This window comes from Botryllus schlosseri, chromosome 9, assembly GCF_051294905.1.
Source record: "Botryllus schlosseri isolate E-star chromosome 9, Bs_hap1, whole genome shotgun sequence".
NCBI lineage: Eukaryota > Metazoa > Chordata > Ascidiacea > Stolidobranchia > Styelidae > Botryllus > Botryllus schlosseri.
In genome coordinates this window covers 27656176-27676639 of record NC_137244.1, presented here as the reverse complement: position 1 = coordinate 27676639, position 20464 = coordinate 27656176, and the positions used below count along the sequence as shown (strand labels likewise).

At 39.3% G+C, this 20464-nt stretch overlaps 2 protein-coding genes across 2 annotated transcripts; one reads left to right on the top strand and one right to left on the bottom strand.

Annotated features, from left to right (window-relative positions):
- Positions 1–4186: 4186 nt before the first annotated feature.
- LOC145445911 (stress-induced-phosphoprotein 1-like) lies at positions 4187–10314 on the bottom strand. The gene is made up of 8 exons (XM_080324071.1): positions 10174–10314; positions 8477–8548; positions 8286–8417; positions 7450–7591; positions 6701–6857; positions 6215–6389; positions 5181–5410; positions 4187–4527 (listed from the first exon to the last, which is right to left on the bottom strand). Exons 1-8 carry the CDS (start codon positions 10195–10197, stop codon positions 4383–4385), a joined length of 1077 nt encoding a protein of 358 aa, XP_080180197.1. The 5' UTR covers positions 10198–10314; the 3' UTR covers positions 4187–4382.
- Positions 10315–12143: 1829 nt separating this feature from the next.
- Positions 12144–19900, top strand: LOC145445912 (calcium/calmodulin-dependent protein kinase type IV-like). The gene is made up of 10 exons (XM_080324072.1): positions 12144–12341; positions 12400–12478; positions 13876–13938; positions 14442–14524; positions 14583–14655; positions 16315–16401; positions 17434–17588; positions 18187–18313; positions 18369–18524; positions 19607–19900. The coding sequence occupies exons 1-10, from the start codon at positions 12217–12219 to the stop codon at positions 19709–19711; spliced, it is 1053 nt and encodes a 350-aa protein (XP_080180198.1). The 5' UTR covers positions 12144–12216; the 3' UTR covers positions 19712–19900.
- The last annotated feature ends 564 nt before the right edge of the window (positions 19901–20464 follow it).

Genomic DNA, 20464 nt, shown 5'->3' with positions numbered 1-20464 from the left:
AACAATCGTATCACAAAATATGACGTCACCAGCATGAAATTTCGTGAATGAGGGTTGAGAGAGCGTTCATGCATTTTAGGTGGTACACGAAATCCTTTTGTTGACATAGTTTTGGTTGGTGTATGTTGATAAAAGTCGACTCCAAGGCACACAAATGGAATTGTGAACGGCCTCGTCCAACGATTCGGCCGTCTCGATATAATTATTCGCGCACATCGGATTATCTAACTATTCTTTACTTCGCCTTAATATTTTCATCGTTTCAAAACATCACAAGACTGCGATACAACGAAAAGATAGGAAGGTCGAAACAACAACTTGGAGTAGCCTTTAATATCAGACACCCACGTTAGCCTAGGGCCTAGGCCAGTGGTTCCCAACCTTTTTCGACTCAACGCCCCCTTTTCAAACTCCACACCGATCATCGCCCCCCAAATTTTGGGAACCGAAAAATGGGCATACATACTGAAATCACCGGCAAGTTGACTAAGAAAAAAGGTCAACTTTTCGGCTCGACCTCGAAATTACACTTTTCCAGCTAAATGTTGGGGAGTTCACTAACTAAAAAGGTGATTTCTCTGACTTGATTCCAAAAGGACCGTAACAGAACTTCGTCAGCCCCCCCCCCAATACGTTGGTCTTCACCCTCCCCCCCCCCATAGGGCGATAAAGCAAACCTCTGCACCCCTCAGACCCAACTCCCCCGATACCTCTTTACCACTACTTTTTAGCACAAATTGTTGGACTCTTTAGTTAGTCGGCTTATTTCGCGAAAAATTTCAATCATTCATGATTGGATCGGTCAATATGATCGGGAATTGCATATTGCTTTCAATTTTTTATCTCTCTCTGCTCATGTATTCAGATATACCGGTAAAGCTGAGTGAGGTGTCTTGGAAAATATAGGACCCGTAAACAATAATTGAACATATTCGGGCGGACCCGTGGGTATAATGACTTCGTTACGTAATGATATTTCGTGGCCTCTGTCTGCTATGTCTAAAGATATTATTCAAATCGCCCATACGTACTAAACTAAAAGATGCACACGATTTAAAATTGGTATTTCTGCACTGGCAATTAATTTTCCTCTGCGAGATGGCATTTTTTGTGGGATTCTGATTGCCAGGACAGGAACATTTGGCGCCAGCCATTTAGGCGCCTATGGGCAATTAAATATATATGTATATCGTATATATATCGTAGTCGGTCAGCCTAAAGGCAGTCCTTTTCCGCCAAGGTTTTCTCATTCTGGCACTCATCTCGGAGCCGCATGCTACATGGCCTGAAACTTCATATGTCTGGGTGCGTCATTGTGTGATAATGGCTGACGCCGAGATGCCCATTTCTATAACTCATGCGTATTATTTCTTGAAGTAAGGGTATCCAATAAGCAAGAAACAAGCGACCATGAAATCGCACGCAGCGCGAAATTTTTTTGAAAAATTTGCCAAAATTTCCAAAATATTACTCTATAATTAATGCTAATTCACGAAAAAATTATGAGCCCCCTTCGAGCTCGGCCCCCCATCCCAATTGGGGGTATGGGTGTGGCAGTTACGGTCATGAACGCCAATATAGCCATTTCGACGCACCATCGCCCCCTTGGCTATTTTCGCCCCCCTGGACTGACAAATCGCTCCCTGGGGGGCGATATCGCCCACGATGGGAACCACTGGCACCTTCCTTCCGATCTTTCATTGTATCGCTGTCTTGTGATGTTTTGAAATGATGAATAACTTGAACTTTCATCGGCTGTCCTTGTTTATGCTCTCTCTCTCTCTCTCCTGTTACTCTCCATTCAGCATGCCTCTTATGCTTAAACACGTTGCAAATCAGGGTGGGTACCTGATTTTGAGACGAGTCGAACGAATGAATCAATGACTCGACACAGTACGAACAGATAGGATGAGGTCGAAACGGGTGGTGAGCGTCGGCGGAGGTTATTCTGGGCTCCTCGTCCCCCGTATTGCCGTTCTTATACGTCGAGAAAAAAGCCTAGAAAAAAGACCTGGTGAAGAATGAATCACAAGAGCGACTAAAAGGACCGCCTAATAAAGACTAACTTCAAAGACTGTGGCATCTAGGCCGCGAGGTGGATGCCAGATGAAGAGACCGCAACTGGTCTCCCACTTCTGAAAGGCAAGCGTAATGTTGAACAACGACGTGATTAAGAAACTACAAAACCAGATCATTATCCTTCGGCAATGTCGCCGTGAGTGGTACACTTTGTCTACAGCAGTGGTTCTTAACCTTTTTTCCTCCAGCGCCCCCTTTCAAAAATGATCGTGCTCCAGCGCCCCCCAACCTCATATTGTAAGGAATGTAATAAAGACAATGAGTAAGAGGGCCGTAACAGCACTTCGACAACCCCATAAAAACGATTGCCTTGCGCACCCATAGCGTGATAAACCAAACTTCAGAGGGCTTCGCCCTCAAGAACCCCGTAGCGTGATTTTGATGGTCAGCAAAGTTTGTGTGGCCTGGTCGCCCTAGGTACCAAGCTTTCTATAATGCATGAATGAATAGGTGGTAGTTACATATATATATAAACCGCTATAAACTTTTTATCCTCTCAGCCCACGAAATCAGATTTACCAGTAGCGCTGAGTAAGATGTTGTATGGGACAATAAAGGGAACGTAATTAATAATTAAACATATTCGGGCGTGCCCGTAGGTACAATTAATTCGTTACCAGGGACGTAACAGCACTTTGTCAGCCCCCCCAAAAAACGTTGGTCTTGGGCCCCCATCGGGTGATAAACCAAATTTCCGGGGGCTCCGCCCCCAGACCCCCCTTCGGCTATCCGCTATTTGCTGATATAGTCATCTACATTGGGTGTTCACTGTCCATTTACTGAGCCAGCTATTCTCATCTACAGACGCGCGAGGCGCGAAAAGTTTCAATAATTATTGATTGAATTGGTCAATATGATCGGGAATTGCACGTATATTGATATCAATTTTTATGCTCTCTAAACGTAAACGGATTTACCGGTATATCTGAGTGATGTGTGATTGAAAAGGTAGGACCCCTCTATAATATTTATACATCTTCGGGCGTATACCCCTTGGCAGGAACGAAACGGCACTTCGTCAGGCCCGCCGAAAAAACTTGGGTCTTGGGCTCCCATAGAGTGATAAACCGACCGCCCCCCATCACGTTGTTCGCTTTTGCCACGAAATCAGCTGTAGCTTACTGTTTAGCGAGCCAGTGCGAAGCGCGAAAACTTTCGATAATTCATGATAGAATCGGTCAGTAAGATCGGGAATTGCATACATATTGCTATCAATTCCTTGTCCTCTCTGCTCACGTTACCAGATTTACCGGTAGAGCTGAGTGAGGTGCAATGTTCCCTCTAAGCTGCGCACGTGCGCATTGCTGACACGGTCTCTGCGCACAGAAAATCTACGTTGCGCACAACGAATCCGAAGTTATGACCTTTTTTAAGTCACTACGCACTGTTGTCCAAGGGTCTGCGCAGTGAGTTGTTGAGTGTGCGCAGACTCATCAAAACGTAGAGCGAACATTTTGAGGTGTCTTGGAAACTGTAGGGCCCGTAACTGATAATGAAACATATTCGGGCGGGCGAAACCGTTGGTATGACTTCGTTGCATGATGTTATTTTGTGACCTCCTGTCTGCTATATCAAAAAATATAGAATCGCCCAACAGGAATATCTAGTTTTAGATATCCCTGTCGCCCAATCGTACTAAACTAAAAGACGCACACGATTTCAAATTGGTATTTCTTCACTGGCATATAATTTTCCCCCGCCAGATGGAATTCCTCTTCTGGGGTTCAGAATGCCAAGACAGGAACACTCGGTGTCAGTCATTTAGGCGCCCATAGACAATTAAACCTATATGTCATTTGTAGGCTATAACGAAGTTTTCGGTGTTAATGTGCTCTGAATACTCATTAAGGATATGTCCTACCACCACATCATCTACTGCGAAGCCATTTTTCTCCAGCGCCCCCCATTTCGCCCCCTGAGCGTTTCCGCCCCCTTCAAATTCGCCAGCGCCCCTTGGGGGGCGCTGGAGGCAAGGTTAAGAACCACTGGTCTACAGTGTTTAGTTATCTTATTTTAGTCCGTTGAAGCCAAGTCAGTACAAAATGAGACCCGCAAACTGGCGTTTGTGTGAATGTCAGCAGGATGCATACAACTCAACACGAAGCAGTTCAAATTGTTTAGAAATGATATTTCACTATTTTATGCATATATAAATATATCAGGTAAACAGATCAATTGGAACTGCAGATCATGAATCCATTGTAAAACAATAATTGAAAGAAAAGCACTAAGTATACACAGCTATTAGAAAACACAGTCACAAAATGATCACACATCTTTCAATACAGAGAGTCTTCCAAGTCTCAACTCTCCATCTTTGCGCGACATTCCTCGATCAACTTCTTCAACTCCCGAGAACTATAGACTTTTAAAGCGTGTTCAAAATTTTCCTCCGCATTCGCGAAATCTTCCTCCTCCAGGTATGTTTGACCGATTCTCTGATAAGCTCTTCATAAATAAGAAAAGGTTGGAGAGATTTTTGTGTGACTCGTATCATCGTATTCTGTATAATATTTTATCTATATATCAGTCTAACTGAAATTTAATTATCAGTTTTCCTCCTGTTGAATAAAATTTTGGTGTATTACGTGTATAATCCATCCAATTATCGGAAGGTCATATGAGCTTATCATGTTTGAACAATAAAGTACTCTGATTCCAGTTGATACGAAGATTGTCGTGATCATACCACTACCCACCGGCACCAGTTGATATTTAGGGTTGGCCACAATGATCTGAGTACTCCAATCTGAATAGAGTATTCATTTTAATGGTTCGAGTCGATTAGTAAGAGATCATTTTTCGAATACTGCCACAATGAGTTAATTTATGAATGAGAATTATAGTTTTGATACTGTTTTCCGCTGTGAATTCCTTAAAACCTCGATTGGTTGTATCACAGCATACGAAAAATAGTACAAAGCTACTCGCGTTAGTGGAAATCTCATATCTGTGATCAAACCACAGCATTCTCACAATCATCATTAACATCATTAATGTGATGTAGAGCTGGCATTATATTCTTTGTAGTTGAAGAAAAAGTAGGCCTACATATTTGAACTTTCAAGCATGGAGTTACACCAAATTGTAAGTGAACTAACTTCGCGGCTATTTTTCTCTCTCCTCCAGATTTCTTCCAAACGTCCACAAGAGAGAGCGACGTCTCGCGCACTTGTTGGTTCAGTCCTTGCTTCAAGTACGCCGTCGCTTTTTCCGAATACAACGTGATGTCACTGGAATCGTGCTCGATCGCTCTGTTATAATGTTCGATGGCTTTTTCGTAGTTCTGTTTTCCAAAGTAGTCCAGCCCCACATTCTTTTCCTCAGTAGCCTGGGGTGCGGAAGAGCCATTTTAAACATAACTTCATTCTTGCACATTGCACAAACTACCGATCAAATTCGTTGACGGTCGAGGGGTCAACCAGCTCGTGTTTTTTTAGTAGTTCTACTTCTAGTTGCGGATTTTAGAGAGGGAGTGGTTCTAGTTCTAGTTGCGCAATTTGAAAAGGGAGTAGTTCTAGTGGAGGATTTTCAAAAGTGACTAGTTCTAGTTTTAGTTGCGAATTTTGAAAAATGAGTGGTTGTGATTCTAGTTGCGCATTTTTAAAACAATTTCGTTGCCAAACAACTACAAAACAGGGTCGTCTTTTGGCACGAACTGCGATATCGGTGCTTTTTTCTTGCAGAAAATGCTAGCTCAGAGTCATGATTACTAGCAGTGGCGCAGCCAGGGGTGGGTGTTTGAGGAACTTATGTTTATATGGATTGACGATCTCATTCCGACAAAATAAAAATTAAGTTGTTAAAAGTTTGAAGTGTATTTTGTGATACCGGTGTTCCATTGTGTGATCTTCTTGCAGCCATTGCTGGATCAGAGTCATCACTGCTGAGATGATCCTATTTCAAACTCGAAAGCCCGTCCTTTTAAAATAACGATTCTGTCTTCAACATTTCTAAGCTCATTTGCAATTCAGTAATTCATATTATCAGTTGTTAGTTCGTTAAATTTCAGTTCGTTGGTTGTGGATATTTAAAAGTCGTTTGTTGTTGAGGATTTTGAAAAGTAAGTAGCTCAAGTTCTAGTTAAAAATCCAGCAGTAGTTCGCAAGAGTCTACACATTGTATTGTAAGGTACCCTTTTCTTTGCTTCACGAGTGGCCTGAAGCTTGTTCTTAACTTCCGTACTCTTCGAGTCATCGTCGTCGTAGTCCACGAACGGAGGCTCGTTAAAATTCATCTTATCCGGATGCTCGAGCTCAAACCCGAGCAAGGCACTGAGCGTCAGACGCAGCCTGTCGTCTTTCAGATATCTCAACAACAGAGGAGGGCAAAGTAGTCATCGTTGGTTGTCAAGTAGAAGTAACATTATAAATTTCTACTTCAACATACAAGAAAACGTTGCGAATTCTAAGTCAACAAGTAAGTATTCTAGGCCTAGTTTGGCCTAAAACACTGTTAAGTGGAAATAGTCTTAAACATAACCACCTGAGAAAATAATAGTGTATTTAGTGGAAGTAGGGAAAATCTACTTGAAGCAGAAGTAAAAGTAATTCATACTGACCACCTCTTCTAAAGAATAACAATTGATTCAGTGAGATTGGTTGATGATATAAAGACTAACTTTTGCATGTGGAGTGGATTCTGTCCAAGATCCTTCAGCATTTCCATGAAAGATTCGTCTTCCACGAATTTGCTCGTTTTCTCGTCCTCTCGTAATCTGGGTAGGATGGTTTCCACGTTGGCAAATGGGTTTGCGATCGGATCGATGGACGGCGGGCCTAATGAAAATTTTTCAAGTTTAACGTTTGAAAGTCACCGAAAGAAGCAGTCTGTGCAATCAAAGTGCGTGATGTCCATTTTTCATATTTTTAGAAAATCAAGCTTTTGTCAAATTTTCGTTTTCCTCCGACGAGACTTGTACAAACTATTGGATTTTCAAAGTGCTCAACTAGAACTGCTCATTTTACAAAAAGCACGACAAAAACTACTCACTATTCAAAACTCACAACTAGAACTACCCGCTTTTTGAAATCTGCAACTAGAATTAATCACTTTTCAGAACTCGCAACTAGAAGGAATCATTATTAAAAAGCCACATCTAGTACTACCCACTTTGCAAAACTCGCAACTAGAACTAGAACTACCTACTTTTGCAATTATAACTAGTATTACCCACTTTTGCAAATTTGCAACTAGAACTATTCAAAAAACTGTAGTTATTCAGCCACTGGCCATATCAAAATGTCCAAAACACAACTGCGGCCAAGATATGACAGAATGAAAATGCAAACTTTACAAACACTTGGCATTCTCGAAATGCTCAAAGTGCACATAGGCTACTCCGATTCTGCAGCTACGAAATGCCCGCACCATCAATCTCAGCCTCGCATTCTTTCAGACCCTTCTGCATGATTTCGTTTTCAGGATCCAGCTCCAGGCCTTTCTCGAATGCGTATTTTGCTTCCAGCGTTCTTCCCAGAAATTGTAGGGCCGACCCTTTTCTGGAATAGCCCTTAACAAAATAAAAACATATAACACCAGAATACATAGTTGTAAATTATTCTAATTAGAGTGAAATGGTGGTTATCTAATTCTAATCCAATATGTGGAATGTTTTTATTCTCTCATTTTCATTCTAGTCTAATTCTGGTTTTCGTGAAAATGCTACAGGAGAACTGCATCGTTCGAAACAAGCCATGCTCGGTGTACAGACATTTGCCATTCTTGTGCTGACAAGAATCAAGTCTGATTTGATGTGAACTTGATTTTTGGTGGATTTCTTTTTAATTCACAGAGGTGGCCAAAGCAGTCATCATCGATAGTCAAGTAGAAGTAAAAGTAGCGATATTCAAGTAGCCTAAGTAAAAAGTCATTCTAGGCCTATTTTTGCCCAAAAAAACTGAACACTGTCAAGTAGAAGTAGAAGTAATCTAAAATCATAACCACTTGTAAAAGTAGGCAGAATCTACTTGAAGTACTTCAAAACAGCGGAAGTACGTAATTACTGACCACCTCATTGATTTTCCATTGTTTGAGAAATTCATAATTCTAATGTAATTTGGAAAAAAACTGTGAAACATTCTAATTGTAGTCAAATTTGGAAAAAAATGTCTAGGTAGGTAGGCTATCATTCTACTTATCTCATTTTGAAAAGTTGAAAATGTTCATTGTCCAATGGTGTACAAAGATCTACCGTAGAATTGCACCTTGGCAAAATCCGGCTTCAGTTCGATTGCTTGGTTGGCGTCATTCAGAGCTTCCTCATATTGTTTGAGTTTTGCGTTTGAAGCCGACCGGTTACTGAAAAGCACATGGTTTGAAGGATCGGCAGATATGCCCTGAAATGATGATGTTGCAGACTAACACAAAACAAACAAGCAGAGAAAGCAAAACAAACCAGTGTGTATTGTTCTATAGCGTTCTGGTAGTCTCCTTTTTTGTGGAAGTCATTTCCCAGCGTCTGGAAGTTCTGCAATTATGGGAATTTATAAATTACTATCCCGTTATTCTACTCTGTAGATGGTGACTATATTAAAAAAGATCACCCTCAACCACAAAATATTCGAATTCTCTACTAGTTGCTGACAATTATTACAGCTGATTACCAGCCGAAAATATTGGCCCTGTGGATATAAAGCTGTATCAGCTGTATCAGCAGTATCACCCTGCGGATATAAAGCTGTATCACTCTGTGGATATAAAGCTGTATCAGCTGTATCACCCTGTGGATATAAAGCTGTATCAGCTGTATCAGTTATATCGCAGCTGTACCACCACTCATATATCAGCTGTATCATGAATTATCGAAAATTTTCGCGCTTCACACTGGCTCACTAAACAGTACAACAATAATTTCATGGCAAAAGCGAACAACGTGATGGGGGACGGTTTATCACCCTATTGGAGCCCAAGACTCAAGGTTTTTTGCGGAGCCTGACGAAGTGCTGTTTCGTTCCTGCCAACGGGTATACACCAGGCGATGTGTAATTAATTATTATTCGAGGGGTCAGATTACGTGAGCAGAGAGAGGAAAAAAATTGATAGCAATCTATATGCAATTCCCGATCATATATTGACCGACTCAATCATGAAATATAGAAATTTCTCTTGCTTTGCGCGTTTAGGCGAGAAGAGCTGACTCACTAAATGGACACCCAAGGTAGATGATATGTAGCGATAAACAGCGTATAGCCTGAGGGGGGGTCGGTTTATCACCCTATAGGGGGCCCAAGACCAACGTTTTTTTTGGGGGGGCTGACGAAGTGCTGTTACTGCCCTGGCTATAATGCGTCCTGATAATGCTAATAAACCGATGATGATAATGATCTAGTTTACGTCTGACATTGCGTGTTTGCATAATCACTGTAGGGGACGATACCCTCGTGTTCCGATACCTGACTATTTTGCATCCCAGACGTAGTCTTGGCGTAATACTTTTTATGCAGAGAGAAACCTGGATGATAAAGCTGATAATTGAGTGATACAGTTCATACCTGAGTGAGATGGTTGATACTTGAGTGATAGCCTACTAGACTATTTCGCGCATCCCAGACATATTATAGACGTGATACTTATTGCAGAGTGATTCCTGGGTGAATCTCGGTACGGTTTGTCTTATATAACATGGGAGCAGCGATGATTCTCGAAGTTAAAGTAAATAAAAAAATATTAATAAAAAATTCAAGAATTTTTTGAACACAAGACATCAATTCCATACAGGTTGAGTGATACAGCTGATTGAGCTGTGATACAGCTGATACAGCTTTATATCCACAGGGTGACACAGCTTTATATCCACAGGGCCGCCGAAAATATTAGTGTTCATTTCAATATCAATATAATGATTCAATGAAAACTGGCAATGTTTCGGATTCGGACAATTGCAGTGTGCAATGAACGATCGATATCTCGCATTGATTATATCCATGACGGCATATCTAATTCGATGAATGCAATATAAATAAGGAATTATATGCATAGCCGGCCATAATTCTGTAGTATTTTCAGAATTTGTTATTGTTATTAGCTTTGTCTGTGTAGCAATACCTCCCTAGATCAGTCATTTTAAGATATTGCATAATGATAGCGAAATACCTTTGTATCGTTCGCTTGCGCCATTGATATAACAGTGAGTAAAGAAACGAAGTAAGTCGAGTCACCAAGTAATAACAGGAAGTATAATATCAAGCTTCACGAGTCGACTGCAGCGGGGATGTTTGTGATCGGGTGAAGCATCAGGCGTAATCACCCTAAACACTGAGAATTGCAGAATTTCTGGCCCGCACTTCCTCGCTGTTGCACTTTCTCGGCGTTGTCAAAGCAGGGAATGAATATTAGATAGGCACCCGTCGATATTACCTACCCTATCGACATTACTGGCGCTGAATGGACGGCGTTCAGCCAGATATATTTGAGTGTGAAGCTTGGTATTGGCATCAACCCAATTTGTCAGTCTTCGCTGAGCGCCAATACCGTACCCAAATGTACTATAGATAACTAATATACGTATTATATTTATCTATAGGGACATCGTACCCATGGTAGAGCGTTCGGCTTCTTGATCGGTAGGTTCAAACCCCCGACCGGGTCAGATCAAAAACTGGAACGTAAAAATGGTCTGCGGCTCCGCTGGTCGCAATCGTTTGGTGTTCTTGAGAGGGAAACATTATCACTCAACAAACATTATCACTCAAAACTCAGCAGCAAAAATCCAGATGCCGACGTAAATAGAACTGATCTCTCCGTGTCCCAGTGCCCAATCTTGCTAAAAATCGAATATGATTAATCAAGCGTGCAGATGCTGCCCGGACAACCGCAGACGCTTCATTTATCGATGTTTATATCGATAGGGTGACTCAACGAAATATTGCATACAGACGCAGTCAAGATTTTGCGTTGTATATAGGCAAGAAATGGCTCTCGATATATACAAGGGTGTTGTATATTGACAAGAAACCGCGTCGCATACGGGCAAGAAGCCAACATAAATGTTGCATGTTGGATGTCGCACATTAGGAAAGGCAGACTTCGAGTCCGATTGATAGGGTTGTAACTGCACCAACTGTTCTGATTCGAGTTGAGTAGTGAGAGGCGATTTTCCGAGTACTGAAATTATATGTATCTATCAATCAAGAGTTATATTATCAACGATAATTACAGTTTCGATAATTTTCACGCACCAGGAAGTCTTGAAAACTCTATTGGCTGCACGTTAGTAGAAATGTGAAAAGACATATCTGTAAAGTGGCAATCAACCCACAGCATTGTCGCAAAGTGCAATGAATTAGATGTGGTCGAAAAATATCAAATTATCGGTAATTTGATGTAGAGCTTGCATTATTTTCTTTGATATCAGATATAGGTTATGAGAATGACAGTAATATTCAGACTTAAGATTAAAATGAACTTTTGTGAGTTTCAAATAGTCTTCAGCACTTGATAACTTGATTGATGATGTCTGTCATTTCTTTAAAAATATATTTGTAAAATATGAGCCAAGGTAAAAGGGATTCAGCATTGAAAATGATGTATCAAACTGGAAAGATCTGCAACTAACCAGACTAGTACGAACTACTGGATTTTTAAAATACGCAACTAGAACTAGAACTAACGACCTTTAAAAACCCGCAACTAACTAAAACAAATTTAATTATTAACTGATGATATGGATTACTGAATTGCAATAAATGAGTTAAGAAATATCGAAGATAGAATCGGCATTTCAATAGGCTGGGCTTTCGAGTTTGAAATGGAAGGGTTCCAACCGCGAAACCAGCCCCATGGCTATGCCACTGTTAGTAGTGATGGATCTGAGCTAGCTATGGCTGGAAGAACATCACACGACAGAACACCGGTGTCACGATCCATGCAAACGATAGTTGTTCCGCAACTAAATTATTTTTTAAATGCTTCTAGAATTAGAACTAGAACTACTCACTTTTTGAATCCGAAACTAACCAGAACTAAAAATACTCTGAAAAATCAGTAGTTAGTTGACCGTCAACTAGCTAAACTGGTAGTTTGTACAAATCTGCACCTAACTCTATAACATATTCTGTTGTATTATGTATTTTTTCTTGATCATTTCGTCAGCATCTCTTTAATGTCGCATGCAATGAAATATTTCCACCCTATCGAATGAGCAGCCCGGAAAATATGCCGCAGCCGAGGTCTGGACACCAAGACTCAAAACTTTGGTTTCAAAGCGCCAAAGAAAAAGTCGGCTTTGATGAGATCTATTCTGTCGGAGAAGAGATTGGAAGGTTGGTATTTCACTCTGAAAAAATTGAAAATGAAATATAACTTGTAATTGATTCGCAGGGGTGCCACTTCAGTTGTGTTCAAATGCTACCAGAAAGGAACGGGGAAAGGATATGCTCTGAAACAGATTTCAAAAATGGTCAGTGATGTGCTTTTTAACTGTCTCAATACAAATCTCATGAATATGGAATGAGTTTGTATTTTGACGATCAATAATAATTTTGGTTCATATAATCTTACAATATTTGCATGAGCTTTGTCAAAATTATTCCTCAGAGTCTAATAACCGTGTGTCAATAGCTGACACTTGTTTAAAGGTGTGAATATTATTCAAACCAATCTGTAGTGGCCAATACTCATCCCTATTTTAGAGCAGGGGTTCCAACCTACTTTTAACCCTTTTCAAATTTGGAAAAATCGATGCCCCTTATTTTGAAATGATTCAGAAATGTTGTTTTAATTTAAAAAACTGGTTTATATAGTAATCAATGGTTAAAATGATAAATTGATATAAACACACAATGAACAAGATAGTTGGCCTACTGTAATTTGTTGGCATGACAATTTCACTAAACTTATGATACGCTTTCCTTAGTAATTGCCTAAAACATGGTCAAACTTTCTTTTCAAAGCTCAATCGGGCTGTCGTCTCTTTTTGCTACTTCAATTTCAATTAAATTCCTTTGAGAGTAAACTTATAGTAGATAATTAGTTCATTGGTTGGGAAACTCTGTTTCAGAGTGTCTGTCTTACTAATTTCGAAATGTGGGAACAACTGACGCCGGTACAGACCAACACATATAAGATTTATAGAAACAATAAATTTTTAATAGGTAGTAGGCCTATGCGATGTTGTTTCTTAGTGTATAGGCGATATTTCTCACTCAAATCATTTCAGACAAATTTATTGGCAAGGTGTTATTTAGGCCTGGCGGTAGCACCATCACAATGCGAACATCTAATTGGATTAGTCTTGCGATGACAATCAATTATTCATATTTCAGTTTCATCGTAATAATTACATGCTCGTTTTAATCGATTCAAGATACCACAAGAATTGCAATGCACTCAAAAGATTGGGTGAATTCAATCAATCACACTCGACACCTTGGCCTACAAAATATATATAGTCACATAGCTCAACCTACAGTGTTATTACAAAATGGACAGGCAACAAAGAGGCATGTTACTGCATCATCGTCAGTTTAATAATTTCATCACTTCAAAACGCAATGCGATTGCAATAAAATGGAATATCATTTTAATTGAAAACATTTTTGAGCATGGTTTTAGTAGTAGAAAATCAGTCTCAACAACTAATAGTATCCGTCTCTGTTTTGCTGTAATTTTTTACTAGATTGCTGCTCAAACAACCCAAAAAAATGTTAAGAGTTTAAAAAAGAACTGTAAAATTCTGCCTCTCTTTGCAGTTCCGTCGCATTGTACATTGTGTGTGTCTTGATCGGATGAAAATATTATGTGACGATTATCATGATATTGTAATTAAGAATATCTCTAGTTTTCTCTCAATTTCAGGTTGAGAAGAAGATTGTGGGGTCTGAAGTAGGGATTCTGTTGACACTGAAACATCAAAACATTGTGAGTTTTGGTTATCATTAGATTCCTTTGTACAAACTACCAATCGGTCAACTAATTACTGGTTTTTTGAGTAGTTCTAGTTCTAGTTGCGTATTTAAAAAAAATCGTTGTGGAACAACTATAGAACATGTGTCGTTGTTTGGTGTAAATCGTAATACCGGTGCTCTGTTGTGCGATGCTCTTGCAGGCGCATCCATTGCTAGATCAGAGTCCTCACTACTAATAGCGGCATAGCTAGGGGGTGGGTTTAGGGGGTTGAAACCCCGTCCCATTTCAAACTTGTACTGATGCTCATGTTGAAGGCTGCTCCCATTTCGATAAAATTGAATGAATGAGTTGCTTCGGAATTGAATCTACCGGTAGTTAGTTGTGGATTTTTGAAGGTCGATGGTTCTAGTTTTAAAAAATGAGTAGTTCTAGTTCTAGTTGCGCATTTTGAAAACCCAGTAGTTTGCAAAAGTTTGCGAAATTGGTCTCATTTCTGATGTTTGAATTGAATTCAGATCAAGCTAAAAGACGTGTTCGAAACTCCCCAGCACATTCTGCTCGTCCTTGAGCTGGTCACTGGAGGAGAATTATTTGACAGGTGTGTCGAAAAATTTTATCGACAAGCAATGGAAGTGTGGAAATTTTATTTTTTCAAGGATTGTGGAACGAGGATATTATAGTGAGCGTGACGCAGCAAACGTCGTCAAGCAAATATTGCAGGCGGTCTGTGTGAGTTGAAAACATTGATTTTTTCGTGATTATTGTATTTTCTGGGAAAGTGTTGCCATCTGGAAGTCGTATTCTGTTATGATAACGTATTGATTGCAAATTCAATTTGCATTGAATTCTCCGATATCCTCGTGACAGCAACCAGCCGAGTTGGGTCATTCTCTATTGGCCATACTTGTTATGGAATTCTGCCTAATTTTACCATATTAGAGGCAGCCTACTGTAGAAATCGTGTGCATGAATAATTCATGAGTCACAATTCAAAGGCGCATTGTCGCTATTCTGTGTATAAATGATTTCCTTTAATAAAACAACGTTGGCCGGAAAAAGGTAAATTTCTTTGAAGATTCTGCTTGAAAGATCAATACGTAGCAACACTGCTTCTCGCGTAAACGCATTATTTTGTAATAAGGCCGACAATTGATTTCTGGTGTTATGTGTCGTTGAATAATTTATGACACCCCGTTAGCGGAAGATCGTGGTTTGGGGACCTGCTGAAAAATTCTTGCAAAATCGAGCCATACGGATTCTCTGTCGGAAATCTAGATTTGGAAATTGTAATAGGATGAATAGAAGTGTTAGGATATTCAATTGAATAATATATTCATATTGAAATAAACCCAAATATTGATGTTGAATGTTGATATACAATGTTCTTTCCAATTCCCTACTAGTTACTGTCAAGTAGTTACTTGACGAGTGTCAGCCGAAAATATTCGGATTTATTTCAATATCAATGTAGGCCTACTATCCATTTGTATACGGTATTGAAGTTCTGTACCTCCAAGAAGCTCCTCATTAGGATATTATAAGTGGAAGACGTTTACAAATTTGTGGTCATGAAATTTATGCATAGTTACCAACTGACACTATAATATTTTGACAATCTGTTCCACATACCTTCAGATACTCACCAACATGAAACCTAATTTTCCTCCAGATTGTCACTGTTTGTGCAACGCCACTCTTATGCCAAGTTCACTCACGCTTATTAGCGTCAATCTATGTAATACATTACCGTCTGATCACTGTAGTCAAGATCAAAAAAGTTGAATGTTTCGACTCTCTTATCTCTAACCAACTCTAAATTGTATTGGCAATGATCTTATGTGATTCATTTAATTTCTAATTTTTCCATGATGCTGTGTACTGTTGTTTTTGTTGTTCCTACATTTGTATCTAGTATTTATTCATTTCGTTCGTTAATCAAAAGTTTAGAGCAGGGTTGTAACTAAGTCACAAGTCAATCTCACTTGTATGGTTTTGACTCGAGTCAAGTCGAGTCATTTTCAAATCACCACCGAGTCAAGTCCCAGTACAAGTCGTCGAGCTGAGGGTCAAGTACGAGTCATAGTGTTATGAATCGCGTTCGAGTCTAAGTCTCGTTGACTGCTCAGTTTCGAGATAAGGTCTAGTTACACCCACTTTTTACAACTCTGCTTGGTGATATCGAATGCTTCGCATTCATAATAAACTAATTGTTCTCTCTTTTAACAGTTTCTGGTCACATTTTCAAGTAGGTCTACCAGTACCAATAGACGAAATACCAAAAGTGTGGTAACTTTTCTATTCTTCGAAATTACAATAAGATGTCGGTCTTAACCAACCGTCCCCGACTCGATTTTCTTGGGGTTGATGAATGAACCTTCTCTTTCGCAGTACATCCACGACAACAACATCGTCCACAGAGATCTCAAGCCAGAAAACCTGCTGTACTCTGACCAAAGCGAAGATGCGGTGCTCAAAGTAAGAAGTTTTTTCACCCATAAACCCACTCTCATTTTTCATCTCATTTCATCCACACTCATTATTCCGCGATGCAGTGTTTTTCTTTTGTTTTCCCAATGTTTTTTATTTATTTTCATTACTGATAATTTTTAATCTAATTACTTATCTTTCATTTTTTTATTTATTAGCTAATCTATAAGAAGGGTTCCCAACATTTTTTACACCGTGGCCCGCTTTGAAAACTAGTAAAATTCAAAGGCCCCTATTATTTTTCAACCCTTGTAAAATTAGGAAGCATCCTTTTAATTGTAAAACTGATCTACACAGTTATTGTGTACTAGATTTAATTTTAAATATTATTTTTCAACCCTTGTAAAATTAGGAAGCATCCTTTTAATTGTAAAACTGATCTACACAGTTATTGTGTACTAGATTTAATTTTAAATATTATTTTTCAAATTTTTTCATGCCTTCCTGAAAAAATGATCATGGCCCCCTACCCCTAGGGTGGGCAACACCCAAAGTTTTGATTGTAACGACTCTTGAAGTAACATGTTTCTCGCCTGGGTGACTCATATATAGAGCCGCCAGACTATACCTTGCATACCTGTATAATGTATATCACATTGCACATAATCGCATTTTTGTTACGTATGTTATTGATTTACAGCAGAGGTAGCCAACCTTTTCGGCCAAAGGGCCACATGAGATTTACGAGCCATTGGGCGGGAATATTGATGAGCCTTTTTAGTCGTCTGATAGGAGGGTGTCGTAATAGGTAACGGTGAAAACAAGACTTATATTACTTTGCAACACAATCCATGACAATCATGTCACAAAAACTCATCTGTGAAAAATGTGGCTGGTCCCTGGTTGCGCCAATGCGTGGGAACTGATATTTCAGTCATCAAACATCCCAAATTTCTCAGCCAGGCTAATCAATTTTTCGATAATAGAACTATTTTCGATAATTACCTCGCGGGTCACTGGTTGGCCACCCTAGATTTACACGTTTGACAAATAAACATACTCTCATCCTGATTGCTACAGGTGGCAGACTTTGGTCTATCCCGAATCAACCCGCACAACTCGGCCTTGAAAACGACCTGCGGCACTCCGGGCTATGTCGCGCCAGAAGTCCTGCTTGGCAAGAATTATGGCAACCCGGTCGACATGTGGGCTGTCGGCATCATCACTTATATCCTGTGAGCACTCTCTCCTAATACCCGCCAATCTGACTTGTAGAAACTGCCAGTCTCGTTAGTTGACGGTGAAATAACTACTGGCTTTTTGAGTAGTTAGATTGTAAATGCCAATTTTGAAAAGTCACTATAGTTCTAGCTGGGAGTTTTGAAAAGTGAGTAGTTCTAGTTGCACAAAATCCAGTAGGTTGTTGTACCAGAGTTGAACAACTAGAAAATTTACAGCTTTTGTTAATTAGATGGAATTACAATGATAGACACACAGTTTTCCAATTTAGATTAGAATTATAGCGATCGATTTTTTCTTCAAATTAGACTAGAATTACTGAATTCTCAAAAATTGAATCAAGTTCAATTCATATCAAATCTGTAGGTACAGTAAGCTTGGCTCATTTTACACGATGCAGTTCTCCTGTAGCATTTTCTGGAAAAGCACAAATTCGATTAGAATTAAATTGAGAGCATTGAAACATTTCACAAATTAGATTAGAATTAGATTACCTGCACTTCGCGCTCCAATTAGTCAAATTCCACAACTACAATTATCTAGGTTATATAAGTCTGACGGCAACCTGTCATCAACTGAGCATCTTATTCCAAGGTTGTGTGGGTATGAGCCATTCTACGACGAAGCAGGTGACGTGGAAATGTTTCGAAAAATCATCAAATGCAATTACCAGTTCGATTCGCCCTCTTGGGATTCCGTCTCGGAAAATGCAAAGGATTTGGTCGGTACCCCATTTCACAATCGTTGGCTTGGAATTACTGAAGCCTACCGTTCAGATTCGCAAGCTAATCGTTTTGGAACCGTCCAAGCGGCTGACCGCCCATCAAGCACTGGCCCATCCGTGGGTGTCCGGACAAGCAGCAAACTATGTGCACATGCAGAACACCATGAGTAAACTCAAGGACTTCAATGAAGCTCGCAGAAAACTGAAGGTAAATTAAATCACTTGAAATTTTAACAAAGTATCTCGCTCTTTATCTGGGTGTCAACTCAATAAAAGTTTCTGCATTGCGTATTAGGGTTGTTCAAAAATAACTTTTTTCATCAAATTTGACTGGCTAATTCTATAAAATTGTTAAGTCGGCTAGAAAAACGATGAATTACAAATTTGACTCGATTCCATCCAGTAGAGGTGCGGTTATTGGAATTCAAAATTTTGTATTGAAAAAAAAATAGTAGCCTATTAATGGGGGAAATTCGTTTATTATTAGTGATGCAACTATACCCACCGGAAATGCTATGATTTCAAAACGTAAATTTTTGAGCTCCAATGTCTTCGCTTCTACTGCTTGGAATTGAGTCAGATACGTCATGCATCGTTTTTTCGACAACGTAACAATTTCATGGGTTTGGCAGTAAAATTTAGAATTTTTTTTTTACATTTAATTTTAAATTTCTTAACTTTTATAGCTTCGCTTCTACTGGTTGGTATTGAGTCTAATTTGGTGTGCAGTGTGTTTTTAGCCAACCTAACATATTTATCGAACAACCAGCATAATTTGAAAAAGAAAATATTAATATTATTATTATGTATGTTACTCATGTAGAAGTTGAATTAACCCCATACATTTCTACTCAATCACAATTAAAAGTAGCGACTTCAAAGACGTGTCAAAAGTAGTTTAGGTCGATATAGAAAATGGACGGGCTGACAAGTAGATTTGGTTGCATACTATGCTACTACATTCAAAATTGCAAGATCTATTTTTGCGACTAAACAGAAATTACTGATAGATGCAAAAAATTCACCTAATCTTCGAAAATGTATTCGCTAGTTACTTTGATAGCTGTAACCCCAAAGTGACTTTCTACTGCTCAAAATCCAAAGTGTAAAAAGTAAAAGTACTTTCGCCTAGAATCTGTACTAAAATAAGTAGAAATACTTCTTTACTGACGACCACTACATTTATAATTGATGGCTCAAAATCCTGTAACCGTTTGTCAGTTGCCACGACAAAACTGTAAAAATAATGTTTTTTACAAATTTTACATACATTATGTCTTGCAATTTCAGAAAGTTTTAAACGTTGTCGCCGCATCGTGTCGTATCAGCGGACAGAGCCCGGACCAATCTGCGGAGAACGATCAAATGCCCTCAATTTCAAGTCCCGAGCATTAGTATACTGTGAATTTTTATATTTTAATCATGTCTGCGAATTGTGATATCCCAAAGCATATCGACGCATCATGTTCATGCACCTAACATACAAAGTTCTATTGAATGAATTACTTAAATCCAATTGTATTCTAAAATCCGAACAGAACCTATTTTGAAAGGCTTGTCTCAAAATATATTTCCCTTGCCTGATTGTGTACAGCTGCGTGTCCAGATCCAGGATTTTCAATGTGGGGTCCGCTGACTCGTTTTACGAGTCGTTAAAAGGTTATGTAACCTTAGAACAGTGGTTCTTAACCTTGTCCCGAGTGCCCCCAAGGGGCGATTTGGATTTTGAAGGGGACGCTGGGCTCAGAGGTATGGGGGGCGCTGAAGAAAAATCGAAATATGGATGGTGTAGTAGTGACATACAAATTAACATTCGACAAAATATGCAAACTTTCGGAATTTTTCGTCGCTCCGCGCGAAATATATTCCGACGCTGTTTGAAGTATGTTGTGTTATTATCATTGGTGTTGAATGAATTGCACATAATTTTAGATCGAAGATTCCCCGTTATAACAGTCCCGTCACGTTTATTAGGGCTATTTTCAACAAAATGTATCGGACTAGGTATTGTATCCTGCAGCGCACAGTGTAGGCCTACCACTTTTTAGAGTGAGAGCCCCGTGTACATTAAAGATGCTTTGAAGCTGTTTGGAGAAATGATTAACAAAATATACTTTTATTTGGGAGCTATACAAAATTAAATTGTCA

What these genes read in the sequence shown, in the direction of transcription:
- LOC145445912 (XM_080324072.1), top strand. Translation starts at nt 12,217, where the DNA reads ATGAGCAGCCCGGAAAATATGCCGCAGCCGAGGTCTGGACACCAAGAC. An exon ending in TGAAACAGATTTCAAAAATG is followed by an intron (nt 12,479 to 13,875) that starts GTCAGTGATGTG and finishes TCTCAATTTCAG; the next exon opens with GTTGAGAAGAAGATTGTGGG. An exon ending in GCGAAGATGCGGTGCTCAAA is followed by an intron (nt 16,402 to 17,433) that starts GTAAGAAGTTTT and finishes TGATTGCTACAG; the next exon opens with GTGGCAGACTTTGGTCTATC.
- LOC145445911 (XM_080324071.1), bottom strand. Translation starts at nt 10,197, where the DNA reads ATGGCGCAAGCGAACGATACAAAG. An exon ending in CTATAGAACAATACACACTG is followed by an intron (nt 8,418 to 8,476) that starts GTTTGTTTTGCT and finishes TCATCATTTCAG; the next exon opens with GGCATATCTGCCGATCCTTC. An exon ending in TGAAGCCGGATTTTGCCAAG is followed by an intron (nt 7,592 to 8,285) that starts GTGCAATTCTAC and finishes TATTTTGTTAAG; the next exon opens with GGCTATTCCAGAAAAGGGTC.